The sequence below is a fragment of the Miniopterus schreibersii genome (assembly GCF_964146895.1).
Source record: "Miniopterus schreibersii genome assembly, chromosome: Y".
Taxonomy (NCBI): Eukaryota; Metazoa; Chordata; class Mammalia; order Chiroptera; family Miniopteridae; genus Miniopterus; species Miniopterus schreibersii.
Genome location: NC_138120.1, coordinates 3,442,712 through 3,467,690, shown reverse-complemented (window position 1 = coordinate 3,467,690; position 24,979 = coordinate 3,442,712). Strand labels below are relative to the sequence as shown.

At 35.5% G+C, this 24,979-nt stretch overlaps 1 protein-coding gene across 1 annotated transcript in view; it reads left to right on the top strand.

Annotated features, from left to right (window-relative positions):
* The window catches only part of LOC308551956 (ubiquitin carboxyl-terminal hydrolase 9X-like), a 161,465-nt gene that overhangs the window by 69,986 nt on the left and 66,500 nt on the right, over positions 1–24,979 (top strand). The window contains exons 15-21 of the mRNA XM_081126878.1: positions 6,294–6,381; positions 7,662–8,004; positions 9,100–9,195; positions 9,930–10,141; positions 11,974–12,214; positions 12,538–12,687; positions 14,212–14,332. Of these exons, the coding sequence (XP_080983004.1) occupies positions 6,294–6,381; positions 7,662–8,004; positions 9,100–9,195; positions 9,930–10,141; positions 11,974–12,214; positions 12,538–12,687; positions 14,212–14,332 (1,251 nt within the window). The remainder of the gene's footprint in view (positions 1–6,293; positions 6,382–7,661; positions 8,005–9,099; positions 9,196–9,929; positions 10,142–11,973; positions 12,215–12,537; positions 12,688–14,211; positions 14,333–24,979) is intronic.

The window sequence follows — 24,979 nt, the reverse complement described above, 5'->3', positions numbered from 1 at the left end:
TAAATGGACTCCTTTTTCATTATGTTGATGGTTTTGTTTGCTTTGCAGAAGCTTTTTATTTTTATGTGGTCCCATTTGTTTATTTTCTCCTTTGTTTCTGTTGTCCTCGGAGATTTGTTGGCAAACATTGCTACAAGAGAGGTCTGAGATTTTGCTGCCTGTGTTTTCTTCTAGAATTTTTATAGTTTCATGTCTTACATTTAAGTCTTTTATCCATTTTGAGTTTATTTTTGTGTATGGGGTAAGTTGGTAGTCTAGTTTCATTTTTTTGCATGTGCCTGTCCAATTTTCCCAACACCATTTATTAAAGAGACTATCTTTACTCCATTGTATGCTCTTTCCTCCTTTGTGATATCAATATATTTTTAAAGTACAAAAGGTAGAAGAGAATTGTTTGAAAAGTATATTCACTTATGGATTTACTTGTTCCTCCCAATCGTATCTGACCTAAACTCTAAGCTAGCTTTTCAAGGACTTTTACTGAGTGCTTATGTCCCTTCTCATCCTGTTAAATTGGTTTCTTTTCTTTTGTATATGGAACTCTGTGTGTTTATGCCTACAGCTGCTACTCTCTTGGGTATGTAACTGACTCATTTTAAGTACATTTTTTACTGACACTACTGTTAACTGCTTTTAAAGAAAACTTGGTTAAAATTTCCAAGTTGTTCATTTTCCCAACTCTGTTTTTGAATACATTACAGTTACTTTTAATAACTCTGAGTTAATGTTTCCTGTTGTTCAAAGAATTATTTAAAATTTACTATATAGTTATCACCATTTGTCCTCAGTGGTTCCCAGAGTATGAAATTATTTTAACATAGTGGGATAAAGTTCCCTGAAGTTTTAACAGAAAAGTTTTTAGTATTTGCAATACAAGGGACTCTTTTCTTGGTGCTTTAAAGATCAATTTTATTGTTATTCTTTGACACTTCTATCAGAAATCTGTGTGCTTGAGCATAAAGTATTCCTTGTGTATCTGTAACTCCTCTATATTGCACCAAAATCATAGCACAAGCGAAACAAAAATCTGGTTACCTATACTCCCAGTTTTGTATATTTGAGTATGGAAAAGAGAAACTTCTGTTGTCCCGTGTTGCAGTCAGGATTGAGCATAATGATGAACTGAAAATACTGCTCATTTTTCATGCTACATTAGGATGAGTAGAATCAACTCATTCGTGTTTAAAATGTGGACATTTGTAATATTCATTATCTGACTAGAATAGTAGACTATGTGTGCTTGCACCTTCAGTGATTGTGGTATGGTGTGGTCAAGTAATAAATTGCATGTAAAACTCCCCCAAATTTTGCTAATACGTATTATTCATATACAAGTTACATAAACATAATGGAAAAATAAGCAACTCCTTAGTACCCTTAATGATTAAAATGACTTCCCGCTTCTCTCACATTTTACTCATTCAGTCCACTCTGCTCTTTGGACTAAGAAATCTATGTCAAGCATCAAGGGTAACAGTTGATTCCATCTGAGTTCTGCCTGTTAGGTTCAAAGATTTCTTTTTAGTAGAAAAGTAAAACAGGGAAGGCACCATAGGTGTGAAACTTTGTGATTTATTTTCTCTAGCAGGAGTGGCCAAAATCATTAACATAGCTAGAATTTTGTATGTAGTCATTGTATTTTATGACTCAAACTTTCTTGTTGGTATATACCCCTCTTACATACTAGTTAAGACATTCCCCAAAAGTTAAGTCAGCTAGATATTTCACCCCAGTGATACTTTTTATTTACTTCTTTTTTATGTAATTTCATCTGTTTTTAATGTCATTGTCAGTAATTAAAGACCTCACTGCCCTTGAATTTTTGTTGTATTAATAAGTTCCTCTAAATTCATTGATTTCATAGCATCTCTTTCCCTTAACCTTTTCCTCTTTTACATTTTCAGTTTCTGACTAAATGTGCTAAATCAATTGACTTTTAAGTATAGGAATAAAATAAACTTTCCTACCAACACTTTTAAGATTAAATTACTAATCTTAAGAAAAGCTAATACCAACACAAACTATTGTGAACATCTCTATAAGAAGCATATTGCATGGATCTCCTGAAGCATATGACAAAATATATAACAAGATAATATCAGGTTTCTGCAGTTTACTGATGTACTCTCAGTTTTATTTTATCAGTAGTATGCATTTGTTACAACTATACTCCACTTCTACTAGTTATAGTTGGTTTCGAAAAAATGATGGTCAGCTAATTTTACCTCTGCTTTCCTAGTATCTTAGATAATAAAGTAACTTATTAAAATTCTTTCCAACTTTTCCACTTGGAAAAGTGAATTTTATTGATTCCTTCTTAGTGAATTTATGCACCGCTTCCTGAATCCTGTTTTTTGTTTAATGCCTTAGAGTGCTCATCAACAGAGAATAATAAAATGCCCTAGTTTAGCCCTAGCCAGTCTTTCCCAGTGGTTAGAGCAACAGCCCTTACACCGAATGGTTGGGAGTTTGATTCCCAGTCAAGGGCATGTACCTGGGTTGCAGGTTCACTCCCTGCTTGGGGTGAGTGCCAGGGGCAACCAATTGACGTGTCTCTTTCACATCGATGTTTCTCTTTCTCTCTTCCCGTCCCTTTCTCCCTCCCTTCCACTCTCTCTGAAAAGCAATGGAAAAAATATCCTAGGGTGAGGATTAGCAAAAAAAAAATACATTTTAGTTTTGTTAATTAGAAGGCGACCTTTTGTACTAATTTGCACTTACTGAGTTTTATGTGTTACCTTTGTGTTACTTCGCCCGTTCTCTTTGCTTTCATTGTGATACTTGACTATTTTCAGTACAACTTGCCAACCACAACAAATAAAGGTGTCTTTATAAGTGTCATTCAACATCAGTGGTATGAATGCACATCCTGAATTTTATTCATTTAGTAGTTCTACATAATTTCCACGTGTCAGCCATGAAGTACTATTAAATATTTGTGGGTGCTTGTAATTTTAAAAATGTCTTAATTGATATTACTAATTTTACTAAGCTTATGGCTTTAGAGAAATGACTAATATTTCTGTACCTATGCCAAGAAAGTACAAGGTGAAACTTGAACATTATTTTTTCAGAAAGTAAAAAAAGTTGTTTTTAGAAAACCATATTAAAAAGATATGAGTCAACTCTGAATCTGTGAGTTTAGACATCTAAATAATACTATGCATCATAACTTTTCAGTATGAGTCCTTGAGTCCATAGAAATAGGTATAAGTGAAAAAATGGAGAAGAATATCAACTGAAAATGTAGGAAAGATACGGATAATTAAACTAGTGAGTGAGAGAAACAGTGAGGACCAGAATACTGATATACCATCCATAAATTATTAATTGCAAAATGACCTAAATTAACATTAATATTGGGACAAACTGCTTTCATGGCTTCCCATAATAATATATGGAAAAGATATAGTATCTTTTGTGGTATTTCTTACCCAAAATGCATAACATGAATTTAACTAGAAGAAACAAGAAACAGACCCAAACTGAGTGTCATTAAGCAAAAAGACTTACTCCTAAAGGGTAATGATAAGAAAAACAAAAGAACAATTAAGGAATCTAGGTTGAGGAAAACAACTATATGCAATTTGTGAGTCTAGATTTGATTCTGGACTTGGAAAAAGGAAACTATAAATGACATTAATGGGACACTTAAGATTTGTATATAAACTGTGGCTTAATCAGATAATAGTATTAACCTTTACACATAATTATATCCTTGCTATTAGGAAATAAACTTAGTTTTAAGGAGTAGAGTGACAATGTATTTATTGTCAAATGGCTCACAAAAGTGATAAAAGAGTGTATAAATAGACATACTGCCCTAGCCAGTTTGGCTCAGTGGTTAGAGCACTTGCCCAAGGACTGAAGGGCATATACTTGGGTTACAGGGTTGCTCCCTGCCCATAGTTGGGGCATGTGTAGGAGGCAGCCAGTTAATGTGTTTCTCTCACATTGATGTTTCCCTCTTTCCCCTCCAACTCTCTCTGAAAAGCAGTGGAAAAAAATATACTCGGGTAAGGGTTCAGAAAAAAAGAGAAACATACTGATAAAAACATATGGGAAAAATAATTGGTTTATCTCTATAAAGAATAGTTTCATATGTTATTCGCACTTTGTTTATAAGTTTGAAATTTTATCAGGAAACAATGTTACACCATGTTCGCTCATCTTCCTATTTTCCTCCCCCAACTCCAAAAATAAATCTTCCCTAGTAAGCACACACACAAACAGGTTTTTAGATAATAGACTTTTTAAGAGACAAAGAACAGCTAAAGTGGTAGGCCAAAGTTTAGTCACATGTTTCAATGTATGTACTCTGAAAAAAAAACAGAAAACTTGTATGTAGTAGAAAATAATTTTCTACAATTTTGGAGCCCTCAGGTTTGGTACAATTAATTTCAGTGAAATTAAGCAATACAATTTCAAGATTTCTGGCAGATGCTCCACATGTGGAAGTACAAAGCAGTCATATTTTTTATTATTATTTATTTATTTTAGAGAGAGAGAAACATCGATTTGTTGTTCCACTTATTTATGCATTTATTGGTTGATTCTTGTATGTGCCCTCACTGGGATTTAACCCGCAGTCTTGGTGCATTGGACATGCTCTAACCAACTGAGCTAGCTGGCCAGGGCAGTCATAATATTCTTTACCAAATCTATGCTCAGGTGGCTACATTGCTAAACATTTTATATGTTCCATCTTTATAGCAAGTCAATATTTTACTTATAATTGAAGTGTTTCTGATAGGAAAAAATCTTGCAATTTTCAATACTTGGACTGCCTTTACAAGTTTAGAAAGGAACTGTTATAACTGAGAAATACTGAAGAGGAATTATGTAATATCTAAATTACAACTTCAGAATTTTGAAATGTGTTGGATTCTTGAGTGGCTGACACACTTTTAATTTTAAAGGAAAAGCAGTCCTTTATTTTCACTGTCTTCTGTTTTACTCAAACCAGTTTTGTCATTTGCAGGCAGAGGACTTTATCCAATTTTTCTAATTCTCGTCACTTTAATTTTGCTTAATGTTGAGATGAACAAACTTATGAGAATTTTTAAGCCAAGTTTTTTATGTTGTAAACCCATATTTTAGTTGAATTCTTTATTCCTTTTGAAGGAAGCATATCACACACTGACAAAACACAATAAATAGTATTTTTATGACAACAGGTGCTGTTAATTTTTTTCTTTGCTTTTTAATTGACAAACTGAGAATTTTCCACTCAGCATATGATGTTAATGAAGTAAATCCAAAGTACTCATTAATATATTTGAAGAATAAAGGATATCCAACCCTGGCCAGTGACTCTCTAGTGGAACATTATGCCGTATACCAAAAGGTTGAAGGTTCTATTCCTAATCAGGGCACATACCTAGGCTGCAGGTTTGATCCTCGATCTCTGATCAGGGTGAGTACAGGAGGCAACTAATCTCTCTCTCTGTCTCCCTCCCTCCTTCCCCACCTCCCTCTGTCTAAAAAAAAAAAAAAATCAATAAGAACATATCCTTGGGCCCTGGCCTGTGTGGCTCAGTTGATTGGGTGTCATCCCATGCACCGAGGTTTTTTCCAGTTTGATTCCCACTCTCATTGGGGCACATGCCTGGGTTGCAGGTCCGGGAACTTGTGGAGGCAACCAATTGATATTTCACTAATGTCAGTGTTTCTCTTTTCTTTTCTCCCATCTTCTATCTCTAAAAAATCAATTAAAAGTCTTTAAAAACACAAAATAAAATGTATCTTCCAGTGAGGGTTAAAAAAATCTAATAAAGGATTTGCAACCTCGGCTAGAACTGCTTACCTACACCTATATTCATAATCATAATGGAAAGGTAGGTTTTTTAAAATACCTGAGACATTCATAGTATGGTGATTGAGGGGTGATTGTGAGATAACTTCATCATATGCAATAACAGCTCTGTCACCCTAATTTTTATGAATTTTCTTAATGGTATTTTGTACACTAAAGCACTTTTCCATACAATGATAGGTTCTACTACAACAAAAGAAAAAAATGTAGGGAAAAGGTCATAGACTGTAGTCACAAATTGCTTTAATATATCTGAAAAATGAAAGGGGTTTATGCTGAAAAATTATTTTTAATACCACATTCAGTCATATTTTCCTTTATGTAAAAAGTGAGTTTATTTTTGTGGGGGAAATAGCATATATGTAAATACCATTATTACAGGCTGACTATTAATGATTATTGACTTAATTTCCTTGTTTAAAGTCAACAGTGATGTTCATACACATGTGCATAATGCATTGCTTTTTTAAATTTACAGACCATGAAGACTATGACCCACAAACTGTAAGGCTTGGAAGTAGATACAGTCATGTTCAAGAAGTCCAAGAACGGCTTAACTTCCTTAGGTTGGTTTTAAACAATTAGTAGCGCTGTTCTCTTTTAAGGCAGACGTAAGGAATGCAGTGTTAATATTCTTCATAGCTAAGTCTTTTTTCTTTTTCTTTTTTTAATAGCTAAGTCTTTCAGATGGCCATTGCACTCTGCAGCCAAATATTTTCTCAAATAAGTGCTATTGCCAAAAGTTAATGTAACATTTTCTGTGTGTTGATTATTAAGCACTAGCTAAGCTTTAACTTTCTTTAAAAATTCAAATGGAATTTATATTAGAAATAAAAGTCTCTGACAGCAGTGATTTTTCAGACTTCTAGAGCCTTAGTTTGAAAATTACTGATTTTAGTGTTCTGGGCCACATATTGCTCATTTATAAATAAAGATAGGGAGGATTAAATAAGATTAAGAGCTAGAAAAAACCTGCATACTTAGAATTATGGAGATATTGGAGGCCTACAATTAGGACCTAAATTATGGGAGTATTAGAGTACTACTACAGTTAAGACCCAAAAGAAGAAACCCACTGGCATTAAATAAGTACACTATACCTATTGGACATGAAGCCACCATGATTTTGTTAACTAAGGATTAAATACATAATTATTATTTAATACTAGCTTGTTTTCTTTCACTGGCATTCATAGAAATTACAGACAGAGTAGGTGGTGAAGTATTAGAAGAAACTAAAATCTTAACTGAGGAGACAGCTTGAAGCAGAATCATCTACTTCAATATAGTATTATATTGGCTACTAATGTACAAACTAATAGTCACACAAAAAGCCCTAGAAGACATTTTTAAATATTATAAGCATACTAATGATGACTTAAGTTTAAATTTTGTGCTTATTGTGGCATAAGGTATTGAGTATCATATTTTCAGAAACTTAACATTTTTAAACACCTTTATTTTGTAACAACATTCAGTTATCTCTGAAAGTCATCTTTAGTATAATACCTTATCTTTCAGTGAAACTGTATATAAGCAGGGAACTAAATGAGTATCTGGTTTCAAAGGCTGAACTTGAGAGCAAGGAAAGAACTTTTATATGTATGTCAAGTCAACTAACAAAATTGCAGGCACTTTGTAATTGCCATATAAATATATGCTTGTTCAACAAATTAATAACCTGATTTTTTTTTTTACTTCTAGATATATGGGTAAGAAGTTCTTTTGAAGGAATACCTTTTTTACTGTAATTGTGATAAATGTATTATTTTAGACATATCAAAATAAATTGTGTTTGAGAATAATATTATATAGACCTAATTACCAATTTCTTAAATTTTTCAAGATTTTTACTGAAGGATGGTCAACTGTGGCTCTGTGCTCCTCAGGCAAAACAAATATGGAAATGCTTAGCAGAGAATGCAGTTTACCTTTGTGATCGTGAAGCCTGTTTTAAATGGTATTCCAAGCTAATGGGGGATGAACCAGACTTAGATCCTGATATTAATAAGGACTTCTATGAAAATAATGTGCTTCAACTTGATCCTTCCCTCTTAACTGAAAATGGAATGAAATGTTTTGAACGATTCTTCAAAGCTGTTAATTGTCGAGAAGGGAAACTAGTAGCAAAAAGAAGAGCCTATATGATGGATGATTTGGAACTCATAGGATTAGACTACCTTTGGAGGGTAAGTAAGAACTAGAAACTCTTGTTTGCAAGCATTGTATTTGAGGTGGTTTTAAAAAAATAGAAATCATGTTACCTATAAGTTGTATGTATTTATCCTGCTCTGATGCTTGTCCTAGAAATCTAGAGGGAATAATTATTTTTCTCTAGCTTCCTATTGTTTCCATTTCCTTACTTAGAATCTTTTTAGAAATATACAAGTACACAAACCATTGTCTACCTAGATATTATTGTCTCTCCAACTTATAAATTAGATGTTGGGGTTTATGGTACATTTAATGCCAAAATAAATGATACAAGAGGAGTGAATTAATGCCTTTAATGACACTTTGTAACATACTTAAATACCTGGTGAGTAAAATGCTATATTCTATTTAAGGCTAATATTTTCATTTTGATAGTAAATAAATCTTATTGTCATCTTTTAAAATCTAATCTATATATTTCAGCTTACATTGTATTTTGGATGCAGAGTTTTTACTTTGTTTGCCTACTATAGATTTTATTGTGGTCTTTTATTAGTGGTTTTTAAACATTTTTAAGCAGCATTGACCCCTATAAATAATCATATCATACTGGTTGACATAAGAAATGAAAGCCTGCTTTTCTCTGCTTTATCTCCCCTATTCCCTTTCTTTTTCTCCCCAAATCTCTGAGTCAACCATGAAAAATCTTTAAAGCCCTAAATCTTTAAAGTTTCAGAAACACTGATTTAAGTAGATAATTGATAAAGACGGGCAGAATTCTTGGTGCTGACTGGATTGCTCTTTCTGTTATATGGCTTTTAATATAAATTTTTAGCTTATTTGAATTATTCCTTGAAAACATCACAGCTTGGCTACTAAATTGCAGAGTCAAATAATACTGTTTACAGTATATCTTATCCTTTTCATTTTTAAGCAGATTATTCTGAAAACTTGTGTTTTATATCCATTAATTCTTCATTTTCAGATTAATTTAACTACTTGATTAGAGTGTCAAAATCAATTTTGCCTTAAATTCTTGAATATTCTAAAAAATAATTGAGCATATGATTTGAATTTGTCAAATTAAAATATATCTTGAATGTTACTTACCCTGTAATTTTTGGGTCTAGGTGGTGATTCAGAGTAATGATGACATTGCCAACAGAGCTATAGACCTTCTTAAAGAGATATATACAAACCTTGGTCCCAGGTTACAGGCCAATCAGGTGAGGACTGAAGTGCATAAAAACTTTCACTACAGTTATATTGAAAGTAATCTTGTGTTTAATCAAATATTTTTACACTTGGTATTAATTTAAAACCTAGGAGTTAATTTAACTCTTCTCAAAAATATGTAAGTATTTAATCCACAGTTGATCCTTACAGGATGCTAATTCAGTAAATGGTGTCTTGCTAGTTATCTTTAGGTTGTTAGAATTATTTATTTTCTTATATATAATAAATATCATTATTATATTGGGACGTTATAATTATATAATGTGAACTAATGTAAAAAACAGAAGCTGGCTTTTCTCTCCTCAGTCTCCCCTATTTCCTTTTCCCACTGCAAACCTCTTACAGGGTCAGCCCTAAAACATCTTTAAAGCCCTAGGATTATAACATAGTTTGAAAACACTGATTTAATTAAGTAATTGATAAAGATGCACAGAAATTGCTGGCACTGACAGGATTATACTGTGTTGGGACAGCCAGAAATTTCATTTACTTTGACACTTAGTCCAGAAGGATTTTTTGTTTTGTTTTTGTTTTTAAAACTAAATGGTTTATGTTTGCTTATTTTATTATTAGGTCCTTTTTGCATTTTATTACTGGTTAAAGTATAATGTGATTGAGAATTCCCTATAAACTTATATTTTTTCTGTCTTTAATTGGATTAATATATTTGATTTTTAAATTTTGAAACACCTTGATTTGTCTTTATGTGGCCTATTACTTACAGGTGGTTATCCATGAAGACTTCATTCAGTCTTGCTTTGATCGCTTGAAAGCCTCATATGATACATTGTGTGTGTTGGACGGTGATAAAGGCAGTGTTAAATGTGCAAGACAGGAAGCCATTCGAATGGTTCGAGTTTTAACTGTTTTAAAGGAATACATAAATGAATGTGATAGTGATTATCATGAGGAAAGAACAATTCTACCTATGTCAAGGTTTGTCAGAAATTGACCTACCAATTTTAACTTGCATTTTTAATTTTCTTAGTCAGTTATTTAGGAAAGTAATTACAAACATGTTGAAAGAAAATGTTTTTTATTCCTGGACTTCATTGACCTGTCTTTTAAAAATATCATTTGCATCTTACTTATCAGGTATAGTTTTTCTTTTTTCTCTTTTATTCCAAGCTTTGTCACCAGTTAAGTGTGGCGTACTGGTCTCTTCCGTGGACTGTCTTCAGGCACTCAGAATGGTCTAGTGTGTGACATACTGTTGGAGGATGTCATAAAATACAACCTCTAAACAAAACTAGGCTGCCTGAATCCCTGGTAACAGAATTGTTCACCTTTATACCAACAAGGTTCGGAAAGCTCCACATTCTGCTTGTGGCCTGTACCCTGGCCTACTTCTCAGAGTTCTTTCTGAGACATAAAGTACTAATGAAGTTTGCTTAAACAAACAAACATGTCAGCCATGGCGTGGTAGCTCAGTTGGCTAGAGCGTTGTCTCTGATATGCCAAGATTGTGGGTTCAAGCTCCAGTCAGGGCACATACAAGAATCAACTAATGAATGAATCAATAAGTAGAACAACAAATCAGTATTTCTTTTTCTCCCCTTCTCTCCCATCTTCTGTCTCTCTAAAATAAATCAATAAATTTAAACCAAAAAATCATGTCATCAGGGCCTATGGTAGATACGTGTGCTAAATGTGTCCTCAACAGGATCAAAAATGCTTTCCTTATTGAGGAGCAAAAAATTGCTGTGAAAGTGTTAAAGGCACAAGCACAGAGTCAGAAAGCTAAATTTTTAAAAACTGAATTTTTTTTTTTTTCCCAGTAACAAAACCAATTACAAGGCTTGTTCTGTTTCAAAAAAAAAAAAAAGTGTGGCACTAATATGCAGTTAATATGAATTTTATTTTCATGTTATTTATTCATGCTGTTAAAAATAGAATTTTAAAAAGCTTCCTATCCTATCCTGGCTAGGTGGCTTAGTTGGTTGGAGGATCCTCTTGTACACCAAAAAGGTTGTATGTTCAATTCCAGTCAGGGCACATACCTCGGTTCTGGGTTTGGTACACAGTTGGGTGACATAGGAGGGATGTTTCTCTTACATCGGTGTTTCTATATCCCCTTTTGTCTCTCTAAAAATCAATAAAAACATATCCTTGGGTGAAGACTTAAAAAAAGGCTACTTATTCAGTTTTCCAGTAATATATGATAAAGAATATTTGTTAATTTTCCTTGCTAAAATTTCTTTCAATTTAGAAACTAGGAAGTAAGTAATTTACTAAATCATATTTTATTGTAATAAATTATAAACAAATTCTGTGTGATACAAGTGATCGTAAATTAAGTAAAATAACAAACTAAATTACTTTATAATAGTTTAAATGGCATTTCTAGTTTTTGGAAATTTTATAGAATAAGTACTATCAGGTTAAAATTGTGATCTTTAAAAATGTAAAATTGCATCTTGAATATGGTTTATATTTTACATCTTACCTTACTGTAAAAAGAAAATATACGAAGATAAATATTTTTAGATGAATTTTGTTTTTAAGAATTTTTATAATTTTTAGTAGAAACATGAATTTTTCATATTTATTGATACTTTGAAGCTGAAATTCATCTCTTTCATAAGTAATCTTAGTGAATGCATTACTCACATCTGTTATTGTAGAAGTCAATTTAATTGTATCTCTTTTTCTTAAGAAAATATTAAATCGTCATGTTTATGTTCTTGACAATCTGCAGAAGTTGATTGTGTGCTCTTTAAATTTTATTATTTATTTATTTATTTATTTATTTATTTATTTATTTTCAGAGCATTTCGAGGTAAACACCTCTCTCTTATAGTTCGATTTCCAAACCATGGTAGGCAGGTTGATGACTTGGACATATGGTCTCATACAAATGATACAGTTGGTTCAGTACGACGATGTATTCTCAATCGTATCAAAGCAAATGTAGCCCACACAAAAATTGAACTTTTTGTGGGTGGTGAGCTGATAGATTCTGAAGATGACAGAAAGCTAATTGGACAATTTAACTTAAAAGAGAAATCAGTAAGTACATATAACTTTCAAATATTCCCCAAATGTTAAACATGGAGGCTGTTTTTTATTGATTCAGTAATGTTAATGAGTATCTAACTGTTGTGTGCAGTCTTCTGTGTTATGTGTTCAGGTTATGACCCTGGTTAAGAAAGATATCATGACAGTAGTATAGTGGAGGAAACAAACTACTAAGTGGTATATGTTGAATAGTACCTTTGAAGTATGTTTCAAAAATTAAAGCATGAAATAGATTTAGTCTTAGTATCCAATTGCTGTATTTTACGGAAGTGTTTTCCCTTGTCTTTGCTACTAATACATACTTTCACTTTCAGGTAATTACAGCCAAACTTACACAAATAAGCTCCAATATACCTTCAAGCCCCGATAGTTCTTCTGATTCCTCAGCTGGATCTCCTGGAAACCACTGTAATCAGTACAGTGACAGTCCCAGACCAGAGGTGGAAAGTTGTTTGCCTGGAGTGGTAAGTAAGCTTTTATATGCAAGACATTACACTCTTATTTAGAAACACAAAACTTTCTGAGGAGTTTACACGTTTCATGAGTTGGCAAATGCCAAATAAATATACAGTTAAATAAATATACTTAACTTTTGGATGGATTTCATATTTGTTGGAAGTAAAAATAAAATTTTTTTATAGCGTGGCCGGGCATGGCTCAGCAGTTGAGCATCGACCTAGGATTCAGGAGATAGGGGTTCTGTTCCTGATCAGGGTTTTAGGTTAGGTAGCCGATCAATGACTCTCTCATCATTGATGTTTCTGTCTCTTTCTCTCCCCCCCGTTTCCTCTCTCTGAAGTAAATATATGTTTTTAAAAAAACAAATGTTTTTCATATATATAGTATTATGTTTTCATAGAATTAATTCATTACAGTTGAACTGTAATACTACCAAGTATATAACTCCACATAATCCTACTATATTATGATTTTTTGTTTAGAACTATTTTTGCTTTTTGTTTTTGTAAAGTAATTTAATTGCTGATGGTTCACTTAAAAGACACCATCTTTCATATACTGCATAGCTTCAAGGGATGAGGCTCCAGACCCACATTTTAACCAGTCCTTCTCAACCTTTTTCTCTTTAGATAACTTAGAGCTGTTTTTAAAGAAATACACAATTTGCTGTCCTCAGATTCTAAATATATATCTAAAGAAACAACTCCTACCTTTCTTTTCCCACTCACCCTTAAGAATTATTATAGCTGCAGTAAAACCAGCCACTTCAATTTCAGAAGAATTTTATTTCCTGCAGCTAATGGATTAGGAATTTAACCAGCAGTAGTTATCTCTGAAGAACTGAGTACTTTACATTATAAGAGGTACTCTTTTATAATAAACAGGATCTAGCCCTGGCAGGTTTGGCTCAGTGGTTAAAGTGTCTACTTGGTGACCACAGGGTCTTGACCAAAGGGTGCACATACCTCAGTTGCAGGCTTGATCTCCACTCCAGTCCAGGCACGTGCGGGAGGCAACCAGTCGATGTGTCTCTCTCACATTGATTGCCCCTCCCCTCCCCTCCCCTCCCCTCCCCTCCCCACTCCCCTCCCCTCCCCACTCCCCTCTCCTTCCCGCTCCCCTCCCCTCCCCGATCCCCTCTCCTCCCCTCCCCTCCCTTTCTCCTTTCCTCCTTCCTTCTCTCTCCATTTCACTCTCTGAAAAGCAATGGAAAAAATATTCTCAGGTGAGGATTTAAAAAAAATTTTGAGTTCCATGTTTTATGAAATATCAGAATGCCTGTATGCCTGTCATAAAGAAATTACTCAAAGTAACTTAGAAATGCTAATAAATGGTTAAGTTTACATCATGAAGGATCACTGCATTTGTGAAAGTGAAAAGATGAGGGGAAACAAGTTTTCAGGAAGTAAAAATGACATTGGCAAAAGATGTGATTTACAAGTAGAAAACAGGGACAGTGAATAGGTTAATTTGAATAAAAATTTTTGACATAATTTATAGGTAAGTATTTTTTGTATTCCATATTACAGATAATGTCACAGCACCCCAGATACATCTCCTTCCTTTGGCAAGTTGCAGACTTAGGTAGCAGTCTGAAAATGCCACCACTTAGAAATGGAGCAAGACTACTTATGAAACTTATGCCACCAGGTAAGGAAAATTCCTATATTCCATTAAATATTTCCTAACATATTTTTATGCCAAGTTGAGGTATTTTACACTGATTTAGTTTAGTGTAATGAAAATGTATATTTCTTATACAGTTTTACATCTTTTGTTTTTTGATCCTCTAAGAATTTTTCCTTAAATTTGTATTACATTTTTAAGACTATGTAAATATTATGGAAATAGTGGGCTTAATAACATGTTAACATTAATAACATGTTAATGAAACCAGCCAAAACAACCTTCGGGTTCTTTTGCCTTTTTTCCGTGAAGTGAAACACATGACACAGGTGCTGATGGAAGGAGAGGGATTTATTCAGATGCCAACTACCTGAAAAGATGGCAGACTCATGCCTTAACAACTATGTTAACAACTCAGAGTGGCAAAGGGCTTTTATAGGGAGATTGTGGAAAGAGGGGAACTAAGGAATTCTGGCGACATGCTGTTTTACATTCCAGCTCTTGGGTGGTTTTGGATGTTCTCTTTTGTCTGTGTCAGCATACAGCTTTTATTCTGGTTTCTCTCTCTGTGGGTTTTATTGCTTATGCCAGGGGACAGGATGTTGTAGGCCTGGCCAGGCATCAACATGTGCTATACTCCTGTGGTTAAGGTCAGTGAAAAGGGGAACTAGAACTGCTGCTGACTGTAACATGCTTATATATGAAACTATTACTATATCAGACTTTAAGTTCTGTTAGTATATTCTTACTTTTAATCTTTGATTAGTTAGTTAATTAAATGTGAGGTTTTTCATACCCTGTATACCCTGTACAGTAACATAAAGACTACATGTGAAAATACTGTAATTTCCTGGTTTTTTCACCCTCTTTATACTAGATTTTAATATTTTCCCATTTCATCTGCTTAGTTTTCTGGTGGTAACTAATTTACCACATTCTCCCCAGGAATTTTTAAAACAATTTCCACGGTCATATGTGTTATGCCATGTTTTCTTGGGTATTTTCTCCCGCTCCTGTCTGTATTCTTTTTGATACAGTTATTACTTTGGAACTTCTTTATACAACTTGATACAGTTATTATTTTGGAACTTCTTTATACAACTTTCATTTGGGGGAACCTTAAGAGTTCTTTTTTCTTGAACTGTCTTTTGTCCTCATTTTGCTGCAGCATGTTCTCCTAAAAACAAGTTATATGAAGCAGATTATTTTTAAAAGATAGTTATCTGACTGCAACTAAACACTTAACTTGTAGTTCTGTGGGGTTTTTATTTCTGTTTTTTACTTGTAGTTAGAGCATAGAGTTGAATGTGGAAAATGTATTTCATTTTATTTCCATAGCATGACTGAAGTCATTTCTATCTGAAAGCTTTTTAACTCTTGAGTTTTGAAATCTCAAGATAAGGTACCTTGGAGTAGATTTTGTTTTTGCTTTTTTGGGTGTGGTTTTGTTGTTTCGCGTGTGCGTGTGTGTGTGTGTGTGTGTGTGTGTGTGTGTGTTTTGTGCTAGGTACTCAATGTCAGTCAAAAGATTAACTGCTTTATATGTGAGAGATTTGTATTTTTATTTGCTCAATTTTTTCATTGTGCTTTTGGAAATTTTTTATGCTTTAAAATGTACTATTGAATTTACTGTATTCATCTTACCATGCTGCCTCTCTTATTCATTATATTTTAGTTGAATTTTCTTAACAGTTATATAGAAAGAATTCTTTCACTGATTTTTAGCTTTCTTATTGTAACATTTTCATTTTTTATTCTACCTTTATTTTTATTTTATGAACATTTTACAGTGTCTCTGCTTTAGGATATTTGTTGTGTACACCTAAACCTTATGTTATGCAGAACTATGCATATGTTGTTGTTGCTGAACTAATCACAATATTACAGAAGAGTAGAAAATGCAATACAAAGAACTTTTCTTCCTTAACCCAAATGAAAGTAATTTGCTTGATATTCTGTCATTCCCCAAAATGGTAATGTGTATTTCTTCAAACAATTCTACATAACAGAAATTTAAACACCTACACTGGAAAATTAACATTGACATATATCTATAATCTAGTTGACCCCATTCAAGTTTCACCTCTAGTAGTTCCTCAGTTACTCCAGTAAAGTTCTTTAGCATAGAAATTGAAAAACTTTTTCTGTAAAGAAACAGATAGTAAATAATTTACACTTGTAGACCAAGTGCTGACAGGTATTTATATGTGAGAGAAAAACAAATTTCCACATTTTTATTTGCTAAATTCAAACTATAAAAATGATAATAGAGTGTAATATTTTATAATAGGGGTTTGCTAATAAGAATTGTGAAATTTTTTTAGTGTAGATAGTGTAACCAAAACCAAGGTGTGTTTCCTCCTGCCACTAAACCAGACTCCTGATACAGATGTTGGTGAAAAGGAGAGTTTATTCGAGAGCTGGGATCTCAAGATGATGGGGGCGTCTTGTCCAAAACCCATCTCTGCCTCTCAGTGCAGCCAGGGTTTTTAATAGGAAGGCAGAGGGAGGGAAAGCAGAACAAAGAGATTAGGACGAGGGTCGGTAGTCTTTCAGGCAGTGCCTATACTGGTCCTGCTATGGATTGTTAATTTCAGCATACTGGAACTGATCAGTGCTAGCTAGCCAAATACCTGCAGTTGGGCAAGCTGCGTCAACCAAATTCAAAGTCAAGGCCTTTTCTTGTACAAGCAGGAACTGGAGCTGCTGATGCCTACTATATGCTTATAAGGAAACTGTCAACATGTTTATCTGTTTGTTAGTACATTCTATTCTAAATCCATTTAATGTTTAGTTAGAGTAGGATAAAGAATTTATTTCCTGTTACAGTTCCCCACTGTCAGTCTTCTTTGTATCTATGAAGTTATGTCGTCTTCAGAATCTTCTGGTGGAATGAAAGACTTCACCCTATTGTTAAGCAAAGTCTCATGAGTTAAAAGCAGATATATTTCTTCGGGGCACATATCCAGGTTGCGGGCTTGATCCCTCTTTGGGGTGATTACTGGAGGCAATTGATGGATGTTTCTCATTGATTTTTCTGTCTCTCTTCCTCTCCGTTCCTTGCTCTCTATTATTAAAAAAAAAACACATATTTTTAAAATATTAAGTGAAGAAATACCAACAGATTCTTACTGGATTTATGCAAAAAATATGTTGCCATGAGAACAACAATACTCATTGAGATTTTCCAAATCCAGAGGGATTAGGTAGGGAGAAAAATATAAATGCCTTAATATTGCTTAATATGAAAGTATAATTTACCAAATGGCTTTAAGGAAAACACACACAGACACACACGTTTCCTTATGTTGGGAAAATAAAAAGTCAAAAATCAGCAATATATGTATATATTTAATTTTTAATCCTCACCAGAGGATATTTTTTCCATTTATTTTATTTTTTTATTTTTTTTTATTTTTTCACCTCTGCGGCAAATGTGGGGAAAACCTTCTGCTGAGCGCGGCCAGTGATGCTGTATTTAGTATCTGGGTCAAGGTGGAAAAAACTGTTTTTCTGTTAAGAGGTTTTTAAGGGGTTGTTAGTAAAGACCTGCTTTTCAGGGCTCAATGAAAGTGTGGGACTGGTGCTGGGGACTGGAGCTGGGAAACTCCCAGGAGTCCAGATGTCCCCTGGTCTTCTACCTGCTGTGGACACCTCTGCTCTGATCTTACACGGAAGGTCTCCAGGTCTGTCCTGGTACCCTGTCCCTCACCTTCCCCCACCTTCCTAGTACCCAGTCTTTGTGCATTTCCAGCCTGGCAGGGGCGGGACTCTCCCACCTGGTGTCTTTGCAGTGAAGGTGGTTTCCCTGAGGGGCGGTTGGCCCGATGCTCTGCTCCCTGAGGCTGTGGCTTCCAGCCCCGAATGTGGTGGACGCAACGCACGAGGCAGCCGTGCCCGGAACCCAGCCGGTGGCCCCTTTTTCTCGCAGGCATTGTCCTGATGACGGACATCCTTTGCCAACGTGGTGCTGGGGCTCTGCGGGATGCGTCCAGGGGCTCCTGGGGACCTGCACCTGGAAATGGCCTTAGGAGCCGTTGCCTTCCCTGTTCCCCATAAAGGCAGTGCCCTCCTTCCCCGTCATAGCCCCGATTTCTTGGTTCCAAGATGGCTTTTCGTCCTGGGCAGCTCTGGGTCGGGCACCAGGAAACATCCTGTTGAATAGGAGAGAGATCGAGTGAGGGAGCCCCGACGACTGGGGTGGCGCCTGGTGGTGGCTGGCTGCTGCCGCCGAGAAAGGCTGGGGCTTTTGAGAGGTCATTTAAAATGTGTGTAATGACCATTACGCTTCCAAACTCCTGTTCCTTTCCTAGCAAAGTCTTGCCCTCAGCTCAGCACCCAGAGCTGCCCTGAGCGTGGGAGCTGGGCAGCAGGTGAGGCTGGAGACGCAGGACGGCCCCTGGGGCACCCGTTCTCACCTGGAACATCCCTCTGCGCTGGAGGTGTTCTCAGTCAGATTCGCTGCTGCTCTCTCCATTAATTTTTAGAGATAATGGAACGTGGAGGGGAGGGAGAGGGGAGAGGGGAGAGGAGGGGAGAGGGAGAGGAGGGAGAGGGAGAGAAAAACATCAGTGTGAGAGAAACCATCAGTTGGTTGCCTCCCACATAAGACCCAAGTAGGAATCAAGCTTTCCACCCTTTGTGTATGGGCTGATTTTCTAACCACTGGGCAACACCAGCCAGGACAAAAATGAACAATATTTTCAACAAAAAAATTACAAAAACTACAATGATCTTCAGTTCATTTAGCCTCATAATCAATTTTTGTTTATCCTGATTATTTGCCATAAATCCAGTTATTCCATAGAGTTTTTAGTACTACATCCACTTCAAAGGTGTGATCTGAAAATATGTAATTTAGAATAAGAGTTCTTTCTATGGATCTTTCTGATTATGTAACATACTTGTAAATGCATTAGAGCAAAACAATGACTGTCTTTAAATGACAAAGAATCGTAAAATTATGTGGTTATAGATCTGATTATAATGCAGTTGACAAAGGAATTTGTTTTTCTATAACAAGATTTTAAGATAATTAGTATTATAAATGAAAGTATGTTAGAACTTTGTAGACTGTTGGAGATTTTTATATAACCTCTAGAACATCCGTTTTAATAGTAAAAAATGTGTATACAGATGTTACATAGTAATCACTTCTTTATTTGACAAAGCTTCCCATGTATTTTCAAACATATTAAGTAGATCTAATCATCTCAAAATTTCTTATTCACAAGGAGAGAGAATAAGTCTTTGAGGCATTTCAAGGGCTCACCGGAATGACCTAAAGCCAATTCTAGTAAAGAAAAAGTTTCTTAAAATTTAAACCCTGGGAAGATTGGCAAATATATTTGCCCAAAAGCTCTATGTCATCATGAAACAAGATTAATATTTATCTCAAGTGCCAATAAAAAGGAATCAAATATAAATACAGGCTAGCAAAACTTCAGTTCTTAGGATTAAGAAGATGGGTATTTAGGTAGTCAAGTACCTGATTAACACAATATGACACATAACTATTTTGATAATACATAGAATCTTTGCTATGTAGACACAGGAAAAAAATCTTTTTTCCCTTTGAACAGGCTGAAAAGAACCAAATTCTCTGTTAGCTTACTTTTGATATTTAGATTCATTTACTTAAATTCATTATTCAGCTTGCCTATATGTTTCTCACTTCTTCCTCTACACAATCCTTCAACTTGCACATGTCCTCTGTACTTTGTATGAATCTTCGGTGACTTTCCTAGTCCCTTTCAGTGTGTTCCTTCTTAACTCATTAGGAAATAACCAACTTTTAAACAACCTGCTTTTAATTCTGTATTACCAAAACCATTTTGTTTCTTTCCAACTTAATTAGAATTCTCAACTCTTAGAAACCTTGATCTTTTTAGTGACAGATAAGTAACTAGTAGTTCTGAGATGGGAAGTACGTTTAATAGCTTCCAGAAACAGGTTCTATTATTGGCAAATACACTCAAACATTTTCAAGAGACATATTTTTAAATAAAATATAAGATATATTCATTAACAGATCCTAAGCCATTTTCTAGCTTTGCTGCAATAAGAAGCCAAAATTAAGCAAACTCCTATCAATATATATTTCATTATTCTATTATTGCCAAACATCTAGATAGTCAATAATTTTTATTATTTAAATGAGAAAAACTCCGAAGTTTTAAGTTACCAAAGACTTTGAAAAACTGTGTTTAGGTATATATAATTATTAGTGAAAATCTTTATCCCTTCATTTTAGTTATATCTGTTTATTATGTCTTACAGACCCTTTGAGATTTTAAAGTCAATTATTACCCAAGCCATTTTCTTGACAAATTTTATAACAGGGATAAATAACATGAATTTATTCCTGCAAACCTCAAGCAAAACAAACCTGTTTCATGTTAATACTTTTCTTATTATTTGGCTTTGAAGCTATCATTTCATTGTAGATTAATCTCTGATTTTTAAGCTGTTGGAAGGAAGGGCCTAATTACACAGTTAAATGCATTTTGAAAACATAGAATTTCTTTTGTACTTACATCAAGGTTTGAAAACTACTGTAAATTTGTATAGATATCTGTATCTCACTTTTTATCTTTTATAGCAATGGGAAATGTATATAGCTGCTTGTTAATTACAAAGCCTTGCTAGTTGGCATGTAAATGACTTTACTGTATTACTTTTTGACTTAAAGCAGTGTGTTCCCTTGTAGATTGTAGGTTGAATTCATTAAGAAACACCAAGTCTGGCCCTGGCTCAGTAACTCAGTTGGTTAGAGAGTCATCCTGATGTTCCATGGTTACAGGTTTGATCCCAGGTTAGGGCACATACAGGAATCAACCAGTGAATGCATAAGTAAGTGGGACAGTGGAACAAATCTATCTCTTCTCCCCCCCCTCTAAAATCCTTTTCTGCCCCCTAAAATCAATTAAAAGGAAGAAACACGAAGTCTGCAGCAAGAGCTGAATTCCTAAACCATTCAGATTGAGAATGTTTGAGAATGTTTATTTTTGTTCCCAAAAAATGTCATTCTCAAACCCATGCTAGCACATTAAAACTCTACTGCTACTAGCCCTGGCTGGTTTGGCTTAGTTGTTAGAGAATGGTTGCACAGACCAAAAGGTCACAGGTTCAATTCCTGGTCAAGGGCATGTACCTAGGTTGCAAGTTTGATACCCGGGACTAGTCAGGGTGTTTGCAGGAGGAAACCAAAATCCTCATAGTAAACAGACATAGGAATTATATATATTGACATATATTTACACATTTATATATTTCCATAATATGTATATGTATATTACATATTTTATATGTATATATGTTAACAATAGTACTGGTATTAGTTCTATGTCATATTAGTAATTAGTAACTTAAAGTGTTAGTAGGAAAGTTTATTTTGTTCCTATAGTTAAAAATCAATTCATTTAGCACATTTAGTCAATAATAGTAAATATTAAAGAGCAAGAGTTTAGTTAATGGAAACAGATACTATGAAATCAGTGAATTTAGAGGAACTTATTAATACAACAAAAACGCAAGTGCTTGTTATATCCCAGTCATCATTCTGGTGATATGTACTCCATTCTAGCAAATATTAACTTCTTTATGAAGTAGATACACACTTTTGTTATCCTCATTTTACTGATATGATAAATCTTAACCACAAGAAGCTAAAGTAACTTGCAAGTTATACACCTAACATATTAAGTGTTGGAGCCAGCTTTAAATCTATGCATTCATATCTCTAACTTGCCAAGAAACAGTGTAAACATGATAATGAAGAACATTGACATTCTTGTTATTTTATCTATGAAAATCTGTTTACACAAAAATCATGACTCCACAACAGTACCTCCAATTGCAGTCTAATTCTACAAGCTTTCTTTTATCTTTCCAAAATTGTAACTGACTTCTCTGTCAGTGACAATCTTGCTCCACATTATCATATATGTGTATGATTAATCCTGTAATTAACCAATCCCTTGTCTCCAGTACCATTTTCCATATACTTTTTTTTTTTTAATTTACCTTTATTGTTGAAAGAACTACAGGTGTCCCATTTTTTCCCCCCCCAATTGACCCCTCCACCTTGCTTCCACCCCCTCCTCAGGCCATCACCCCATCATTGTACATGTCCATGGGTTATGCATATATACATATAACTTCTTTGGTTAATCTCCTCCCACCCTCTGCCCCTCTTCCTTCTTCCCTCTGAAATATGATTGTCTGTTGCATGTGTCAGTGTCTCTGGATCCATTAAGTTCATCGGATTCTTTTGTTCATTAGCTTCTTCTTAAAGAAGACCCTTCAACATTTCACATAGTATTGGTCAGGTGGTTATGAACTCTTTTAACTTTTCCTTGCCTGACAAGCTCTTTATCTGACCTTCAATTCTAAATGATAGCTTTGCTGGGTAGAGCAATCTTGGTTGTAGTTCCATGTTTTTCATCACTTTGAATATTTGTTGCCACTCCCTTCTGGCCTGCAAGGTTTCTGTTGAGAAATCAGCTGACAGTTATATGGGTGCTCACTTGTAGGTAACTAATTGCTTTTCTCTTGCTGCTTTTAAGATTCTTTGTCTTTAACTTTTGGCATTTAATTATGTGTCTTGCTGTGGGCCTCTTTGAGGTTCCTCTTGTTTGGGACTTTCTGTGCTTCCTGGAATTGTATGTCTGTTTCTTTCCCCAGGTAGGGGAAGTTTTCTATAATTTTTTTCAAATAGGTTTTCAATTACTTGCTCTCTTTCTTTTCCTTCTGGCACCCAAATAATATGAATGTTGGACCATTTGAAGTTGTCCCAGAGGCTCCTTATACTATTTTGATATTTCTGGATTCTTTTCCTTTTTGCACTTCTGGTTGGGTGTTTTTTGTTTCCTCTTGTTCCGAATTGCTGATTTGATTCTCAGCAACCTCTACTCTACTGTTGATTCCCTGTAAATTATTCTTCATTGCAGTTCATGTAGCCTTCATTTCTGATAGGTACTTTATTAGGTCATCGATTGTCTCACTTGTTATCTTAATAGTCTTACTAATATCCTTGAGCATCCATATAACCAAAATTCTGAACTCTGTATCTGTTAGTTTTCTTGGTTCTATTTCATTTAGTTCCTTTTCTGGAGATTTCTTTTGTTCTTTCATTTGTGACATGTTTCTTTGCCTCCACACTTTGACTGCTTCCAGGTGTTTGTTTCTGTGTATTTAGGTAAAGCTGCTGTGTCTCCTGGTATTGGTAGAGTGGCTTTGTGTAGTAGGAGTCCTGTAGGGTGCAGTGGATCAGCCTTCCCAGTCACGTGAGCCTGGCCTTCTGGGTGCTCCCCTGTGTTGAGCCTTGGTTGCTATTGGCATCACTGGGAAGAATTGACCCCCAGGCCAATCAGCTGTGAGGACCAGCTGCAACTATAGCCAAAGAGCTGCTGTGCTGGCGACACCTCTATGGAGCACCAAGTGCACCCCTTTAGTGTGTCACCCGTGGATGTGGTAGGGGTATAATCCAGTGTGGTCGAGTCTGATCACCAGGTGCACTGTCTCTGGGGCCTCCCTGGAGGTGCAAAGTCAGCCTCTTCCAGTGCCTTGCCCAGGGCCACCCAGCATGAGCTACACAGCAAACTGTAGTTGGCTGCTACTTGTGCTGGGCTTGGTGTTGGAGAGGCCAAGCTATGAGCCAATACAGGCTGCCGCTAGTGCCAGGCCTGGGGCCACTTACCAAGTCGTACAGGGCACCCTGCTGCTTGTTTGAGAGATTTAAGGAAAGTCTTAAGCATGAGGCCTCTTGCATCAAAAAGGCACTGGAAATGGCTTAGGTGACCTTGCAGGTAGGGAGGGGCAGGGTCTCCAGGAATCACCAGGGCGAGGCCAAAGGTGTGAGTCTGATGCTGGAGATTCATATATGGTGCCTGCCTTCTGGCTCTATAGGGGGAGGGCTCACCAAAGGAGCAATGGCCTCTGCCAGCCCCTCTCTCTGGGAGAAAGCTGCCCTTCCACCTCTCGCCCCAATTTTAGGCAAGTTAGCTCTTTCCCAAATGTCCCAGATTCTTTTCAAGCTGCCGCCTGGCGCTAGACCTCAGAGAGAGCATGTCTAAGTTTGTGCGAGGGCCCTTTAAGAGGAGCTGCCTGGGACCCCTCACTTCTCTGGGAAACCCCCACCGCCAAGATGACTTTCCCAGGTTTAAACCGTGGCACCTGCTGTGGGAATGCTGCTGAGTCCAGGATTCAGCCCTAATCCTCCCGCGTCTCTGCCCCTTCTACTGGACTTGATGCTTCTTCAGTTTCCTGGTTGTAGGGCTTTTGTTCAGCTAGGTTTCAGGAGATTCTGAGTGATGGTGGTTCTGTATTTTATTGGTAATTTTGGTGTGGTTGTGGCAGGCAGCAGGGACAGCTGTCACTTACGCTGCCATCTTAGAATAGCCTCCCATATACTTTCCTTGCACTTAGCGTAGGCTTCAGTTTTTGAGGTAAGACTGGCCTTCCACATAAAATTTAAGCAGAACACTACCAAAAACTATAATTAGTGTCTTAAAGATAAACTGGACAGCCACGTAGGTATCTCAGTGTACTGGATCCTGTTTTTTATATATTAAATATTCAAGAAATAAAAACGGGAGACATTAGGCAGTTGGATGAAAGTGGAGGTCTAAAATGAGGGACCGCAAAGAGTGAACAAAGAAGAAAGTGAAG